The sequence below is a fragment of the Osmia bicornis genome, chromosome 3 (assembly GCF_907164935.1).
Source record: "Osmia bicornis bicornis chromosome 3, iOsmBic2.1, whole genome shotgun sequence".
NCBI classification, from domain to species: domain Eukaryota; kingdom Metazoa; phylum Arthropoda; class Insecta; order Hymenoptera; family Megachilidae; genus Osmia; species Osmia bicornis.
In genome coordinates this window covers 1,957,230-1,975,122 of record NC_060218.1, presented here as the reverse complement: position 1 = coordinate 1,975,122, position 17,893 = coordinate 1,957,230, and the positions used below count along the sequence as shown (strand labels likewise).

Sequence of the window (17,893 nt, the reverse complement as noted above, 5' to 3'; positions counted from 1 at the left end):
TCGTTCGCGCGATTAATTCGCGACGTATCTCTTTGAAGAAGGAGGATGTCAGTAATCGGTTTCGATGACAGATCAATTAGGAACGCTCGACCGTCGAGCATCGACGAACGTCAATCTCGAGAGATCGAGGCGTTTGCAAGCGAGAAAACTCGCGTAAGCTGGAGATTACGCAACCGTTTCGTCTGCCGTGTCAAATACGAACGTATAATACTTTAACCCTTTCTATGCCTATTACAATGACAAAGTGCAGCGGAGAGGAACAGTTGTAATAAATATTATAGTACGAGAACGAGTTCGGTTATTTTAAAATAGGAAATGCATAATGTGATAATAAGACAATCAGGTACTTTCAAGTCTGAAAGTCACAAGTCAACCCCCTTTGCCATATTGGCGTTTAGCGATCTCTCTGCGCGCAAGTATTTCTAATAAGCACGGAGAAAGCACAATAACGTCTATTCGTATGTAACACACTACCGTACATAAACATCTGGAGACGTGATAAGATTGAAGCAACATAAACGTCCACTAATCGATGTAAATTACTACATGAAATCAATTCTGTTTCTACCTTCCTATCATTTGCTCGAATCGTCTACGCGTTGAGTTAATCGCGACGATCTATCAGTTACTTTGCTTATTTATTTCTTTTTTCATTTTATATACTTTGTCACCTTTCCGTTACCAAACGAATCACTTACAAATTGTGTGTACTTAAATAAATAAATCGTTTATAAAACTACTGCTTCATCTTCGATCAACGATAAAAGAGTAAGAAAACGTCGAGATGTTTATAAACGATAGCGTACGATAGCGAATGTTTTCATGCATACAAATGTAAATATAAGGAAAACTTGGCAAAGAGATCTCTTACCTTGAGGAAGCAGCGTCCGACAGGCATATCCTCCGGAACGGTGGCGTTGTACAGCGGCTTCTCGAAGATAGGCTCGTTGTCGTTGAGATCGTGAACGGTGACGCGCACTGTCGCGCTGCTGCTCAAAGCCGGACGGCCGGAATCGGTCGCGACAACCACTAGAATCGGCGCTGGATCGGCTTCACAGTCCACGTGCGCGATCGTGCTTATCAGCCCGGAGCTTTCGTCGATCGCGAACCACGTGGTGTTGAAAAGAGAATACTTGATGGCGGAATTGGCGCCCTCGTCGAGATCCGTGGCGGTCACTTTCAACACGGGTGTACCAGGCTCCGATGCTTCCAACAGATGAGCCTCGTATCTATCCTGAACGAATTTCGGTGCGTTGTCGTTTACGTCCGTCACCAGTAGACGAAAGGTTCGAACGGCTCTTAGCGGAGGTGTACCGGCATCGGTCGCCTCCACGGACAAATCGTAGACGGGTTTTTCCTCGCGATCGAGTGGCCTCTCGACCACCACCAGGTAGATGATGTTGTCTCTGGTAGCCAGACCGAAATGTCCCTCGCCGCCGGTCAAAGTGACCGTGGCGTTCGAATACTCGGTCCTCGAGTCTGGATCGCTGACGGATATCCTGGCGACGAACTCGCCCGGTTGGGCGCTCTCGCTGATCTTCGGCGTCGCGTCGTCCGACAGAAAGATCACAGTGATCGCTGGCTGATTGTCGTTCACGTCCGTCACGCGTACCGAGAGGAACGCGCTTGCTTCGAGCGGTTGCGCGCCTCGATCCCGCGCCACTATCACCAATTCGTGTCGTTCTTTCGATTCAAAGTCCAACGCCTTGTTCACGTATACCATACCGGTCTCTGGATCGATGCGAAACATCTCCTCTCGGTCCGATTGCCGACGATTTATCGAATACTCGATCCGTCCGTTGTCGCCCGCGTCGCTATCGGTCGCGTTCACCGCGAGCACCGGCGTACCGACGGTCGCGTTTTCCGGCACGCTGGCAACGTATCTGGTCTGGTTGAAGATCGGCGGATTGTCGTTTACGTCTTGTACCGTCACGTTGACGCGCAGCCGCGAACGTAGCGGCGGCGCTCCACCGTCCAGCGCTTCTATCACCAAATGGTACTCGGATCGAGCCTCGCGGTCCAACGAGCCAGAATTTTGCAGATCCAAATAGAGAACACCGTCTCGACCACGGTGTTGGGACAATCGAAACGCGTCGCCGTGATTACCGGACACGATCTCGTAGCGTTGGGTCGAGTACTGGCCGAGATCGGGGTCCTTGGCGGGTGGTAGAGCACGCTTCGCGTCGCGAGGCGAATTTTCCGGGAATTCTACGTCCACGTGATCCACCGGAAAGGTTGGCGCGTTGTCGTTCTCGTCCAATACCTTCACCACCACCTGAATGTTTTGCGGCAATGCGACCAAACTGTAAGACGGCCTTGTCTCGCGATCCAACGGCACTTTCGTCTTTATCTCCCCCGTCGCGTAATCCACCGTCAAGTCCGACTCGACCGCGGAGCCGGAAACCGACACGATCAAATAGGGTGGACTGTCCGCGTCGATGAAACCTACCCTGGTCCCTGGCCGCGCGTTCTCCGACACTTCCAAGTATCTCACCAGCTCGGACCACGTGCCCGGGGCGAGGCTCGCTCCCAGGACGAGGAACAGTAGCAGGTGCCGCATCCTGGAGCCTCCGCCACCGCCGCCCTCCTCCGCCTTCTCCGTCTTGCGCTATTATCTCGATCTTTCCATCGTCGAACGTGCGATTGTCAGATCATCGTTTCTCCAAAAGCTCGTCATTCGTCCTTAAACGGTGATAGACCTGACAATCTCTTCTTTTTTATCTATTTTTTCTCAAATACGAATCGTACGTGTACGCGTTTCAATCGACCCGACGACGTCCGTTATAATCCCGACGGAAGGTAGCGCGTGTACGCGATCAACCGGCACATTTATCACCCACTAGCAGCACCAGCACCAAGCACAATCACGTACGATCCGTTCGTTTCTCCTCTCGCGATCACTCGCGCCACGCACGACGCAACGTCCGTCCTTCTTAGCGGTGTGACCGAGCTGAGCTAGTTTACCAAACACGCCAGTTTACGGAGAGCCTCGACAACTCGTGGAAATTCCTGTGGTGGACTCGTGAACCAACTCGACACACCGTTCCACGCCGTTCTCCGTTCTCCGTTCTCCGTCTTCCTTTCCTTCTTCGGTCTCTTCCTTCTTCCCTTCGTTTTATCCTCTCCTTTCCTTTCCTTTCCTTTTACCTACGCGTACGTGCTTGTCCTGTTTCTCTCCTTCTCTCTCTCTTTCTCTTGCTAACACGCCGCGCTATTCACTGTCCTCTCCGTTGCTGGAATATCTTCGCCTCGAGATATCGTACATTCCTCGCGTTAGATTCGCCTCCGATAACTAGACGATCAACACGACCGGTCGCGAACCCGCCGCGATCGCCTCGCGTTTCGAACGCCCTTCATCTCGCGGCTCTCCGGGTTCTTGCTCCAAAAATCTAACCTCTACTTTCCTTCGTAATTCACGCTGTCCACTGTGCGCTTCCTTTTCTCATGTTTTGTCGGAGATCCCCTCCACTCGTCTTGGATCGTCGATCGATCCTCTCGGAAGTGAACAAGCAGGCTGGACCAGTTGCAGTCGAGTTTACCTTGCGCTAGAGCGTATTATTCGCGTCAACAGAAGAGAAAGAGCTGCAGCGTTCCCGTTCGCCTAGTAGTCCCCCGTGCTCCAAAACTGTCACGCGCGACACACGCGAGACGCGAGATGAAAAATCTGATGCGCGACGATCAACCGGCTCGCCTGACCTCGTCGAAGAACCGCACAGAAACGCGTATACCTGACGACAAGTTTTCTCGCTTTTATCTTGTAGGACGTAGGTTTGCTCCGAGTCGCGAGCAATCTCCTGTTGCTCGGTTACTACACCTTTTCTCGCGATTCGCTGTTCGCTTCGATCGTCCGGAGCACTCCGTATTCGCTGAGACACCGATTACGCGATCGTGCGGAAGGTTGCTCGTGTTCGCGGCCCGTTTACAATCGACCGTAGCCTACTCTCGGCCCAGAAAAAAAGAGTTGCAGCGAGAAGCAAAGATGTAGCACGAGGTGTCGCGTTGTTGGGCCCAGCGTCCGTTCCGCGCGGCTTCGAGGTTAGGCATGCACTGACATGGCGGCACCTGCAAGGCCTACCCTTCCCCTGACTCGCTGGACTCGGCCTGGCTCGGTCAGGGGGACCCGGCTGGACCCGAACGGCGGCCATCTTGGAGAGGGGAGCGGTAGTACAGGGGCCCGATATGCCGGGGCCTCAGCATTCAGCGCACCGAGCGGCATCGAGCAGCTAGACTATACCAAACTCTCTGCTTGTTTGCTCGCTCGCTCCACCGCTTCCTTCCTTGCCTGCTTCGGCCTCTTTCTACGCTTCTCTTCATCCCTCCTCTTCTTCCGCGCCCTTTCTCACTCTCGCTCTTCCCTTCGTAAGTCCCTGCTTTCTTTCGTTCTTTCTTTCTTTCTTTCTTTCTTTCTTTCTTTCTTTCTTTCTTTCTTTCTTTCTTCATTTAGCTCGTTCGCCGCCTTCCTACCTACCTGAGCGCCCGGTATGCGAAGAACCGACTTACCATCGGCGCTCATTCCGCGCTCAGCCCTACGAGCATCTTCTACGCCCGTGCCAAAGGTCCTGGAATTTCGTGACGCGACGAGAGAAAGATTCCACATTGTTTGCACGCTGAATGCAATTTTTCCTTTCTTGCGCCGAATTCGTTGAAATTTGTTGACGAGAGTGCTTTCCCGTTCATCCGAATCGCGATGTGTCCTGTAAACACAGTTTCGCTGGACCGAGTTTCGCCGAGTAGATCGCAGAAATTTGCATGTTAACAGGAAGCGGCACATTAATTTTGACGATCTGTTAACACATCCCCTGGGAGGGCATGAGGCCGATGTTAGTTGCATGATGCATGAGATACCTCGCGACGATACAGCGTCTCGAACTCTGCTTTTCAGAATAATTGCGTGCTTCGATAATATATTTCGCAACGGTGCGCGCATAGATCACCGATGATTTACCGTCGCCGCGCAGGTACACCGTAAGTGATAAATTCTTTGGTTAATAATTCTGTGCATCACCGATGACTCATGATGCGACCAAGAATCTAAAAGCGTGGCCCTGTCCCTCAAAAAAAAGAATAAAAACGAACAAATTAACGAATTCTTCTTTTACCGGCACGCGCTGGAATTTCATATGCGCCAAGAATTCAGATTAGTGTGCAACCGCCTTCGCCATCGATATCGCGCGCACGGGCGTTTTCTGCGATTCCATTGCTCGTGATGTATTGAAATAATTAGCAGTCTATGGACGGATAGATAGATCGCGGATGATCAACGAAAATGTTAACGGGACCGCGGCGAAATCGCGCCGAAACGAAAGGAGAAGATCCGTCGGCTCGCGCGACGCGTCTCCTCCTGGGTCGAGGACCCTTGGACTCCTCTACCTGACTCTACGTACGAGTAGGCAGATAAATCCGCCGCCTACTACCACTCGCTACGGACAATGCGCTCGAGACGGTGCATCATCGTTCGTATTGTTTGCTCAGGCATCGGCTACACGGTCCGATCTTTCGCAGGTGCTGGATACCGGGTGCCGGAAACAGATCCGACCACGAATCGCGTAACGCGTTCACCCCGACCAAAGAAACTCGACTCTTTGAAAATAATTGTGGCAACGCAATAATAGTCTCTCTAGAAGGCCAAATTTCCCGTAGTCATCGTCCGTTACAATTCGTCATTCTCGACGATGCCGCGCGATACACAAAAGTATGCTCGCAACATAAAAGCGGAATAAATTTGCGTCTTTCGATCGCTTTTGTTCGAAGAATCGCGTACGTTGTCTCGAGTCGTTCTCGACTCCGAATCGCATGCCTCGCGTTGATCTGTGCCGGGCCGAAAGCAAGATATCGACGACAGACTCTTCTTCTTCTTCTTCTTCTTCCCCTCCTCCTCCTCCTCTACCTCCTCCCTCTTCTTTATAGTCAACATTTTTTTCTCAACCTTATTTCCTTCGCGATTGTCCTCCTAATTCTCTTCGACTCTTGCGATTCTTCCTTCTTCTTTCGCCTCCTCCCTCTTTTCCAGCTCCTCTCATTGCATCGATACTCTTCTTCTTCTTTTTTTTTTTAATGTTTTGTACCCGTTTCAAGAGAAAGAGAGAAGCGCCGCAACAGAAGTGCCATTGTCACCGTTCAGAGACGGCTTCCCATTAAGGAACGTCGGGGATTTCTACGAAATCTTGTCGGCGTACACCAATTTCGGCACGGCATGGTGGCATGGCCGCTAGGGGAAAATTACAGAGCTCGGAAATAAAGGTAGAAGAAGGAAGAGGAGATAGAGAAGAAGAAGTGAAAAGAAGCAGAGTGGTCTGTGTGGATACGAGGAAAGAGCACGACTCGATAATCCGAGGTTTAGGAGAGGAAAGGACCGACAAAAGTTCTCGTCATTAAGCGAAATGATTGCCGGTCGCGGGGACCACCTACACCCTCTCAACTTGCTTCCAAGGACGAGTCGTTCAAACATGAAATATCACAAACTTTTTCGAAAAGAAAGAATTCTGCGCTCCAACGTGTCTTTCCATCGTTTCCACGAAACCACCCTTACTGCGGAACAATGATAAAACCAGTAAACGTACTTCGATCGAATTCGAATCGAATTTAAAGAAAGATTTAATAGGTAAATAAGAAACAGCAAAAGAAAAAAAAGATCTAGACAACTCTTGGCAGAAGTTCGAATGGCCAAGTGCAATTCAAAGACAGCTAGTATTCATTTAAACCTTTTCGTAACGTACACCCTCTTCCCTTGTGACAACACAATGGGAAAAAGAATTGCTCCTGTTCGCTGAAAAAATTCGTCTCGCGAGTAAGGGATGAGGCGAAGGAGAAGGAGAAGAAGTAGACAAAGAAGAAGTAACTACGTTTCTTAAGAGCAGAGAAGCAACGATGGTACCCCAGCCAGACCAAGCGCGATCGAGTTACGAGTTTCGAATGTCCGCAGTAGTCGTGAGCGGCTCTAGAGTTTCGCGCTCGAGTTTCGTAAAAAACGTGATTTCGAGACGCGCAATGGAGAACTTGATAGATAATTTCGTTACGCGACCATCATCAACTTCCGTTCTCCTTCCTAAGCCCCGCGATACGCAAAACGTTTAAGAGGGGACCTCTATGTAGAAAGCCGAAATTAAGCCGATTTTCAATAATTATTTTGAAGGATAAGGAATGAATAAATATTTTCAAGGTTTTGAGGATTATTTAATAAGTACTTCATCTTCATTTTGCAATTTTTTTTGTTTAAATAAGATACGAAATGCCGGGCAATAAAAAAAAATGACTTTTTTGACTCCTCCTACATAGAGGTCTCCCCTTAATCATGAACGATACTCAATTTTGGTGTGTAAATTTTAGGGAGGGACAAAACCTCTGAGCAACTTATCTAAACATTTTTCTTCCTAGATAATGTTGATGGCGATTTTAATCACTGTATAACGTGTAACGCTCGATCTAGCAACAATGTTTCTATCTCTGTTCATTCCGTTAACTGTAGGGAACCGTATGAACCGTAGAATATAATAGAGCGGTGAAAAAAAGAAAATAAAGGGGGAGAAAAGAGGAGGCAAAAAGGGAAGAAAGCAAGGTATATATAAGAGATTTCGTCGAGGCGTAGTAGAGGGGCACTGAAAATTGGGAACTGGTGGGGGTGATGGAGACCAGCCGCATAATGACAGGGTGCCTCGCGCCAAGGCCCCGCTAACGAACCGGCCCACGGGACCCGAAAGGGTCCAGGCTAGGAGACGACACTGTATTATTTTACCATTTCGGGGGTCGGGGGCATCATCAGAAATCATCGCCGAATCCATATAATCAGTAGACGGTTACGTGCAGCCATGATTTTAAGAGCAGAAGGATCGGGACCAAGAGGGGTAAAAAGGACGGAGGGAAAGAGAGGATGAGGCCTAATAAGGCGAACGGTGGTAGGTACTTTAGTATCTTTCGTCCTCGTCCTCGTCCTCGTCCTCGTCCTCGTCATCGTCATCGTCGTCACTGGTCCCGAAGATCTCTTCGACTTCTGAGTCCTTGATACGAACTTATAGTACTCGTTGCGGCCGCTAATGACACGGACCCGATAAAAAGTAAACCCCCTTCTCTTCCCACCTTTCTTTTCAACTCCCTCCAGCGCTATCTTGACGCGGTTGCACGAAAGGTAGATCTTAAAACGTTCCAATGAGGTCGCATCCGGAGAACGATTCTGGAGCACGATCACAGGCGAACATTCGAAATTGCCGGTGAAAAAGGGAAGACAAATTTTCGTTGTTTTTGCGTATTAACCGCGCGTTATTACGAAACGCGGGACGAACCATGGAGAATTTCAAGAGAAACCAGTTAAATTCACGGCTCTGACGACTCTACACACGGGTGAACTTTATTTCGATCGAATGACGGACCCAGACACCTCGTTATGTAGTTTCAATTTACGTGTCGGAAGATTCGCGGAAAATTTATTAACAAACCTCTAAAACGATCTTCCATTTCAGTTAGATGAATTGAAAAGAAAGAGAGTGAGAAAAAATCTCGGTTAATTGCGTTCACGGGAAAGCATCGGGGCCGTCAAGAGGTAAGTAATAAAGAGCAATATGCGAGTACACCGTGAAAGTTGATCGATAAAGATCTAAATGAAAGTTGTTGGTGGATATAAAACGTTTGTTGTCTGTACTGATCTTACTTTGCGTAGGAACGACCGGTTTGTTCGAATCGGAAAAAAGATTTATCTATAGATCGATAGATTTGAAAATTTTTTCTAAACAAAAAGAACATGAATCGTAAAAAAAGTTCCAAGTACGTTTAAAATTTCAATGTAACGAGTTTCCTTGACCTGATTTATGAAAGAAATTAAATGCACGGTAAATGGTATATAGACGGGTCGATAAATTTTTCTTTAACATGTATCTGGATGGGAAGAATTCAAAGTACCTTCAGCGGCAACAAATCATCCAAAAATCCCGTGGGAGTGTAGGAAAAAAAGGTGGGGAGCCGATACGTAACCAGTATCGACACCGCGACACGCGTTATCTCGATAATTAGGGGCTTTCTCTGGACCGAAATATCGATGTTGGAACCTCTCGAACTGGTCCCAGAATTCCATGGACCGTGTCAGCGGATCGACCGTGAGATAACGTATTGACAGACTGACCGAACTCTTTCGTACGTCTTTTTCTAATCTATCTTCGATACACAACGACACCGATCGTCCTTAACTTGTGTCTCTTCGAAACATCTTTCCCGCTGCCACTCTTTATCGAAGCAAATCCACGATATCTGAGAAACTCGTTTATTGAGATTCAATGAAGTTATCATGAAGTTATACCCTATTCTAACCACCTATTTACATAAAGATTGCAAAGCAATAGCGTTCTTCGATATTGCCGTTACCGATCGATTGTTTCTGATAGCGGTAATAATAGTAATAATAATATGTGAACATAATTGCTCAATCGTTGAGATTACCTATTAATTGCTTCCCCGATATATTTCATAACAGAGGTGTCATTTATGACTGGCTCGCAGGTACAAGGCTGGATGAGGGGAACACCTTGATATTGCCTCTAGCGTGCTCACGCGAGACTCCTATTTCCGTTTTGTTGACTTTTATGGATAATTCTAGTTAATCATTATTAAGTTTGAAAAATATTCAGAAAATTGATAAGAATAAATAGTTTTTATGTTTATCAATTACCTATTACATACACGCCAAGAAAGGTTGACGTTTCTCCAAAACTGCATGCACGCTTAGACCAATGCGCACTAAAGACGAAGCGAGCGTGCAGCGTCATCTTCCGTTACCAGTGTGAACAAGAATAATACCATCCTTGGATAAGCGTTGGGAAAGACGAGTAATATAAAAGAAATTTTTATATTTTTTGTATAAAATACATATTTAAAGTTCAGAATAACATATTGTCTTAGAATTCATGGTTTTAAAGGAATAATGGGCCAATACTGAGGTTTTGCTTTATCTTTATGCCTATCCACAGTAGTCTGAAGAGCAGTTTCCATTGCTAATATGGTAGGGCTTGCTTCTCCATACAACAATTTTGCATTCTGGTTTCTTGCCTGTATCCAAGCAGCACCTCCCTGAATATGCTCATTCATATCCTCTAATTTATTTTCAACACATGACTCAGATTCTCTTTTCTTCTGCAATTCTATTTTATGTCTCATACTTTGCTCTAAAAAATTCATCATATCTTCATCTACATGAAATTCTAAATTTTCATTTTCTTCTGTGGATGTTGCACTGTACTGTTCTTCAGTTGCATCCTGGTTTTTTTGTGGATGCAAAGAATACTGCTGGGTATTTTCACATGCTAATGATCTTAACTTATCCCTTAACACTTGATTCTCATGTTCTAATGCAGTACAACGAGTTTTCCACCACGTTACACTGTGTCTAGAAACAGTATTGTTCATTGAAATATTTTTACAATTAATACATATTACTATTATTATAACCTGTCGAATTGACTTCAATTCAAACCTTACAAAAACAACAGTTTAACTAACCTTCTTTGCCACTCTTGAGCGGCTGTATAGTTTTCCCAAAATGAATTAGCATGCATAGTATTAGTAATCAATTTTTTTTTTGCGATGAAAATATTAGTATGTTTCGCAGTCTTAACCTCAAATTTAATTTGTTCACGACGTCGTTTCTCCAGATATCTTCTCCTTTTCCGACCTCTGTTACGTTTTATGGCAACGAATTCCATACCTTATTATTAATTCGTTTAACAAAACAAAAATAGTTTACATTTGAACGAACACCATTGTTTGCAGTTTTTATCTTCCTACATGAAACCCCGACTGATGTGACATCAAACGTAAAATCTTGTAAACATAAACCAATAATCCAGTAACTGGATCACTCGAATTTAAAATCGCGTATGTGAAACGAGATATTTCTTTGTTTTTCAATTGGTGAACGCTATATCTGAAAGAATTATGTATACCGCAGTTCACCAGAGTCCATAACTGCGACGCGCAGGTTGGAAGATGGCGGGGGAACGCAGCGAGCTCTCTGCCAATCGCTTTCCACTTCGTTTGGGAGTATCGCCAATCAGGACGAAGATGCGTACTGGAGATGCGCGAAGAACGAAAACTGGTCTTTTTGCAGTTATGGACTTATGAACTCTGGTGAATTGCGGTATATATCAAAGATTAAACAGGTAACTTTTATTAGAAATATACAGTACTATTGTGAGACTTTATACAAATCTGGAAAAAGACATTCGAACTTAAGTGAAAATAACACCAGCATAAACACCAGTTGAAGTGAAAATACGCTGTGAATAAGTTTTGCATATCGTTTCGAATTGATGTGCATTAAAAGTATCGTTAAGACAAAGAACATACAGATCTGTATGAAACTACTTCTTACTTACTAAATATGCGCGTGGTCTATAATCTCTTTGTAATTACAATAAATTTCATAAATATCTAAAAATTCAACGCTACTAACAAATTTTTGCTGTAACTTTGTAAATTTGACAATTATGAAGCAAAATTTTTAATTCAGCGATCGACACGTTCTATTGAAATAATACCTTTCTTACATTTTATACAACTCATTCATTTCGTACAACGATACAACTCGTTGCAAACCAAAAAGACATGATTTCATTATTTCGACAAACAATACATATATTCTTCCTAAAAACAGAATTGTAAATGTCATTCTTTAAAAGTATAAATTTTTCAGGATTGACTGCGATACACAACGCGTTCTTCAAATTATGATGAACGATCGGTCCTGGTCTCACATGTACGATAAATTTAACCCCCGTTCAAACGACACTTCGTTATTCCCAAATTTAACATTACCACTTTCCGTACTATTTCTTCTTGAATTAGTCTTCACTTCACCAGCTTCTTCAGTGTCTTGTCCGGAAGCTTCATCATTTTCTGCTTCATTAGCTACCAACGTTTTATTTAACGGTTCTAGTCCAATTATTACACGAACGTTATCGGGTAACTGGTCCGCTACAGCCATCAACTGATGATAAATACCCTCTGCTTTGGATAATGTCCAAGGTAACTCAATATGGAGGGAAAGATCATTTATGTGCTGTATGTAATGCATACTGTGTGTTAATTAAAGAAAAACTACTTTCTAATTGTACAATTTTATGTACATACTTACCTTCAATATCTCTGTAAATCCATAACGGTTTTCCATGAGAATATTTCTTTCTGTATCTAAAATGGCTGCGCATAAAAGCAGATGGAAATTTTTACACGGCAAGTCCGTCCATAATGTTTCCCACAATTTCATTATATCGACTGCGTTGAATTCTCTTTTAAACAATACTAAAAGCCAACGGAAGCAAAAGAACATATTTCCAGATTCGTGTCTATTTAAATAATGTGCTAACTGTGGATCCGTAGTACTCAAGAGATTGTACAATTGGCATAATTGGGCTTTCATTCCGGCTTGATCCATTTCGAAATTGGTACTCTATTTTGTACATAACGATTGTTGATACATATTTTATCGATTACTATACCAAAACATTTATACTGTAGAAACTTACCACTTTATCCATAAACCCAACAAAACACCAAAATGCATCAACTTCGCTTTCCATTAAACATAATATAGGACTAAGAAGATCGCTCATACCTTGAACGTATCCCAAATCGAAATTGTACATTACGTATGTCATGAGGATATCATACAATTGTGCTAAATGTGGATTATTATCACCCACATAATACGGGTGTGTTCTATCCGTTCTGTTCACATCTTTCTCTGAAAGTTTTATAACGTATTACAGCTTTATTTTCTACATAAACAACTCCACCTCAATATTTTCATATGTTACCAATTAAACTTTTTCGATCTCGGTAATCGGAGAAATTATTCTCTTGCGTAGCAGTCATAGATCTCCATTGTAGCTTCATCATGAAATATTCGTCAGTCTTCTTTTTTTTAAGTTCTAATCTTTCAATTTGTGTAGACTCCCATGGATAATAATTTAGTAAAAATTTCCATACCTCAAAACGTAACGATGGGGCGACACCCTGAAACGTTTTATGCATCGTTTATTTTACAGTTTCTCTATGAAGCATTCATTTATGAAGTTCTATGCATACCCCACGAAATATAACTTCTTTTACTTCTTGAGGATTTAAAATTCTTCCCTCTGGATCCTTATATTTGTTCCACTGTTCTTGTGATAGCGGGGTACCTAGCATAATCATATACATATACGTATTTATACACCTTGCACAAAATAATTTGGTACAAAGCTATATACACTGTACCTCTTGGACAAGGCGGTCGTGGTGGTAATACTACACCCAATCCTATTACTTCATATTCCTCTCCAGAACCGACCGATACCGGAGGATGAGGAACATCGATCGTAAGTGAACTATTTAATAAATCTGCAACTGCTTCTTCAACCGGACGTTTAGCTGGTTCTTTGTATACTATAATTTAGGGTTTGCAAAACATTTGGTTATCTATTGAATATCGAATGGATTGTATTAGTTTTATCTCCAGATTTTCTATACACTTACACCAAATATCTGCCAGTTTACTAAATGCTTCTAATGTTGTTTCATACGGACGGTTATGCAAATTTTTTACAAATTTCCAAACATAATCTGAAGTATTTTCTTGAAATAAATCTAATTCAGCGAACGATTTACTTAATACAGATTGAACTTCATCTACTATAATATACAAATTTCTGTTTGCACGAGACTTTACAAATTTAATAAAACCCTTCAAAGAATTTACAAAACTTTCAGCATTAGACAACTGAAAAAAGGCAACATAGGTGGTACCATCCTTTTGCATAAATATAAGCTGCTGCCCTCCATGATTTACACGAAATGAGCTTAATTCTGAGAATAAAATTCTAACAATTCTTGTACGACCAAGGGAATCTGGCCCTTCTGAGGAAGTACGAGTACGCCTGGTATGTGTATCTACTAAAGACCATTCAGGATCTTGGTCTTGATTTTCTGATACTACAGAATCTTCAATAGGTTTCCATTCTATACACTTGCCAAAACTCTGTAATTTTAAAAGATAACATTATGAGTATTGATATACAATGTCATGCTTTTTATTGAGTCTGCTTACATATTCAACAATGTTTAATGTGCCTAGACTGTGAACTTCATCTTCCCTTGTATTTGCACCTCGCAATACCACTCCAGTGTGAATGCACAGATCCTAGTTGATATGAAATAAGATAAATAAAATCACATAATGCATATGATATTCAAGTAAAAATATAATGTTTATATAAAATATAACATTAACAGCATTGATAAGTTATAAGACCAAACTGGAAAGAAACTTGAATACAAAGTTATAATAATAATGACAACGCATAACCTCACTAACAATCTTATTAGACATCTCAGGTACAATCAGTTTATTGAAATACATGATAACAACAACGTATAGATAATTACAAGACAACAGTGAATGACGCTTAGAGATTTACGAATCAGCAGGAAACTTGTCAAGTCGTGTTGACATACCCTAGGAAATGCATGTGGTTCAATGTTTACATCATTCTCAAAATTGACAGGGCATCACATTCGGCGTAGAAAACATTACAAGAAGAATAACCGTACTTGCACCAATGTCATTTACTTATAAATGATTCTCACCTTTCCCTGTTCCGTAGGTTCAAACATTTCGAATATATTTTTGTGTAATTCAGTGCTCCGATTGAATCACGACCGATTTCGTTGCATCCCTTCTACTGTCTTGTACAAGTTTACCTTCGTTCTTTCTTTCTTTCTCTCTCTATTTTAATGTCTTCACTCGCTTGTGCAATCATGTATTTGCGTGCTGCTGCTGCTTACGAGTACCTATAGCTGTCTCCCTCTGGTACTATTTTGATCGCAGTAAACAAAACAAATATTTTTCTTTTGGTTTTCAAATACCTTCGAATCTCGAAAATCGTAAAACATTTCGTATTTGTACAAACGATTCGTTGTAGATCGCAAATTTTCGACGCATACCGCAGTTCACCAGAGTCCATAACTGCGACGCGCAGGTTGGAAGATGGTGGGGGGACGCAGCGAGCTCTCTGCTAATCGCTTTCCACTTCGTTTGAGAGTATCGCCAATCAGGGCGAAGATGCGTACTGGAGATGCGCGAAGAACGAAAACTGGTCTTTTCGCAGTTATTGCAAGTTATGGACTCTGGTGAACTGCGGTATTCATATATAAACTTTGCTCGACAAATATTAAACTCGTGAACATACTACATATGAGTAAGCGTTTAATCGCGACCTCTGTCACGAACCTTACTCTTTCCCTCTTTCGTTTGTTCATTCATTTCAATACTATGCCCTTATACCAAAGATACGAAGTCGGCAACAAGTTAAATGTTACCTGTATGAAACGAATTTTGAAAATACAAGCTATCCGATGTATACGTATTGTACACCTGAAACGTATTGAAAGATAAAGAACTTTGTACGGTAACTTCCACAAAGCAATTCCATGCTTGATAATAACTCTAGATTACCTTGAAAACACCTGTAAAGTGGCTATCTTTAATGCATGGTAGTGGAAATGTATAGTTTCATTCGAAGGAATGTCTGTCTGTTCTGAATATTTACTTTTTGCTTATGGTGCTTAGTGACATTAGTCGCGTGGTCCACAGTTCAACCGGTAGTTAGTCACAGAAGTATTATCGCAGCAGCCGGTAACACATATCTTTCATGATATTTCTCCAAAGTAGACCGAGTTATCTCATCACTGGATCGCATATAACTGTTTATTTTCAACTCGTATTTAAAAAACAGTGCAACTTTGTGTATTTGCTGCTTTTAATTATCGTTAAAACGATCATTTACGTCAGTAAAATTGATTTTTTTACGATAAATATTGTTGCGATTAAACACAGATGTTCGTAAATCGTCAATAAAATGTTCTTGGAAGAAATTGAAACCAGAATTTCATAATACAAACATTATTTTTACTTAACCATTAGTTATTCATCGCTAGATTCAAAACTAGCAAACTCGTGGGTACTGCGTATCTATAAGCGATTTCAGATGAAATCATTTTCAGTCGTCCGATTCCTTTGTTCTAACGTATCTACACAGTTCAAAGGGGATATTCGCCTTTCGCAATTTAGAAACGAGTGCACTCGTACCGAGCAACTTGCTGTGTAATCTAAGCAATATAGTAACAATTAAATTGCGATATAGATTCTCAAATAGATTTTTTAATCCAATAGATTGTACAAAATTGCTATAGTCATTTGAAAATTGTAAGCACGGTTGTAACATTTATTCGGCCGGTGGTAGATTACCTCTGAAAAGATGAAAAAATTTGCGTGACTCCGAACATTGGGGGAAGAACAAAAACCGAATAACTTGCAGCTGCAACCAAGTAGCAAATACGTGATTATACAGCCATAATCGAAGACGTGGAATGCGAGGACTCGAGGCTTTCTTCCTTGGGTACTCATAAACTTTACGTTCTTAGAATCGACGGTGAATTGGCTGAAAGCGGTTCGTCGTTCGCTCCGGATAATCCAGCTCGCGCAAAAACTTTCACGGAAAAAGATAATCATGTAGAATCGAGTAAAAACTATCTCAAGAATCTCTCTTTACGAAACGAAATATCAGGATAATAATCAAATGTAAAATCTTGATTGTTTTTCGTGGTCCGATATAGAATATACCGTTTCTGAGTGCATCTGACTCAGAAGATGAAACAACCGCTTCAAAAGTTGCAGAAGCGATTATACAAGAGTCAATTTAATAAATAAAGAGACAAAGACAGCTAAAAGAGTGTTGCACGTAAGGACTTTCTGAAAGGGTCAAATAAAAAGAAGTCTTATTGCACGAGATCAGTGTTATAAGCCGCTAAAAGGTTTCAGATGGTTTTACACCCTCTGAAGAAATCCTACCGCTGTATATTCGAGTACTTTAGCTATTCCAAGTTGAAGCCCGAATTCTATTGGCAATGAAATCATACACCTGTACATTTTTTCGTAACTTTCAAGCTCACGCCGAAAAAATGTCGAAAAGTTTATTCAACTTCACGCCGAAAGACGCTTTACGCGTTATTTTTATCCCACGTTATTCAGTTCACGCATGTTTGGTATTTCAACGACTGTTCTGAGCAGACATGTTCTCTCAAAATAGATTACCAAAGCGCAGACAGATCGGTTACGCAAAAATTGGCTCGAAAGAAAGAACACCCCTGTCGGTCAGATCGCGAATTATTTCCTATGTGGGTAGAAAAATGGAATCGATAGTAGTCGTTGATCGATACATAATCGGTTGTTATATATTTGTTGTATTACACGCGAGACAAATCGTTTAGTAATTCGATTTATAAGTTATTTATCGAATCAGCATGAATATGTTGTTCGGTGCGCGTGCACCGAGGCTAACAGAAAAGCTTCCGGTTTTAGCAGCATATCGGAGGAACGTGACTTTGGACAACGTAGGAATACGATGCGAACTTTGACCGCAATCGTCGAACAGATGATAAATAATAGTACAAAGAGTATTACGATGGATTATTACATATTTTATTGCAATTTTTTTACTTCATGTCTTTCGCAATCTATCGTTTCGTTGACGTCTTTGTTTGATTTCATCGAAGATTGGACCCTACCCCAACAACAAAGCCGAACATGTAGCTTCTTTTTTTATCTATACCTAGAATTACATAACTAATTTTCAATATAGTTTCCTCTACTCGTCTAAAACCAGTGTTTTCAAAAACATTCTACTTATTTGAGCAATACTTTGCTTGCAAATCATACAGGATACTAAGTGCGCGCGATTATTTGTCGGATGCTCGTACTTTGGAAACATCCGGCATAATCTTCTTCGAATTATGAACATACACTGTTCTTATCAAGTAATTACAAACATCGATATGCTTTATAAATACATTCGCATTGTCATTCGTAAAGTTCCCG

General features: G+C 42.3%; 3 protein-coding genes across 4 annotated transcripts in view; all 3 read right to left on the bottom strand.

The window, feature by feature from the left end:
- The window catches only part of LOC114877518 (protein dachsous), a 201,639-nt gene extending 197,263 nt beyond the window's left edge, over positions 1 to 4,376 (bottom strand). Inside the window, exon 1 of the mRNA XM_029190191.2 lies at positions 872 to 4,376. Within this exon, the coding sequence (XP_029046024.2) occupies positions 872 to 2,560 (1,689 nt within the window). The 5' untranslated portion in view covers positions 2,561 to 4,376. The remainder of the gene's footprint in view (positions 1 to 871) is intronic.
- Positions 4,377 to 9,815: 5,439 nt separating this feature from the next.
- Positions 9,816 to 10,958, bottom strand: LOC114877525 (uncharacterized protein F10E9.5-like). Its single transcript, XM_029190203.2, has 2 exons — positions 10,480 to 10,958; positions 9,816 to 10,366 (listed from the first exon to the last, which is right to left on the bottom strand). The coding sequence occupies exons 1-2, from the start codon at positions 10,680 to 10,682 to the stop codon at positions 9,886 to 9,888; spliced, it is 684 nt and encodes a 227-aa protein (XP_029046036.1). The 5' UTR covers positions 10,683 to 10,958; the 3' UTR covers positions 9,816 to 9,885.
- A 163-nt stretch (positions 10,959 to 11,121) lies between these two features.
- Positions 11,122 to 14,998, bottom strand: LOC114878393 (TBC1 domain family member 15). 2 transcript variants are annotated; one of them, XM_029192179.2, is made up of 9 exons: positions 14,605 to 14,998; positions 14,066 to 14,158; positions 13,495 to 13,996; positions 13,237 to 13,404; positions 13,066 to 13,160; positions 12,795 to 12,993; positions 12,504 to 12,721; positions 12,113 to 12,427; positions 11,122 to 12,037 (listed from the first exon to the last, which is right to left on the bottom strand). In XM_029192179.2, exons 1-9 carry the CDS (start codon positions 14,629 to 14,631, stop codon positions 11,729 to 11,731), a joined length of 1,926 nt encoding a protein of 641 aa, XP_029048012.1. In that variant the 5' UTR covers positions 14,632 to 14,998; the 3' UTR covers positions 11,122 to 11,728. The 2 variants fall into 2 exon arrangements, with proteins under 2 accessions (XP_029048012.1, XP_029048003.1); XM_029192170.2 differs by lacking the exon at positions 14,605 to 14,998 and adding an exon at positions 14,333 to 14,436.
- Between the last annotated feature and the right edge of the window lie 2,895 nt (positions 14,999 to 17,893).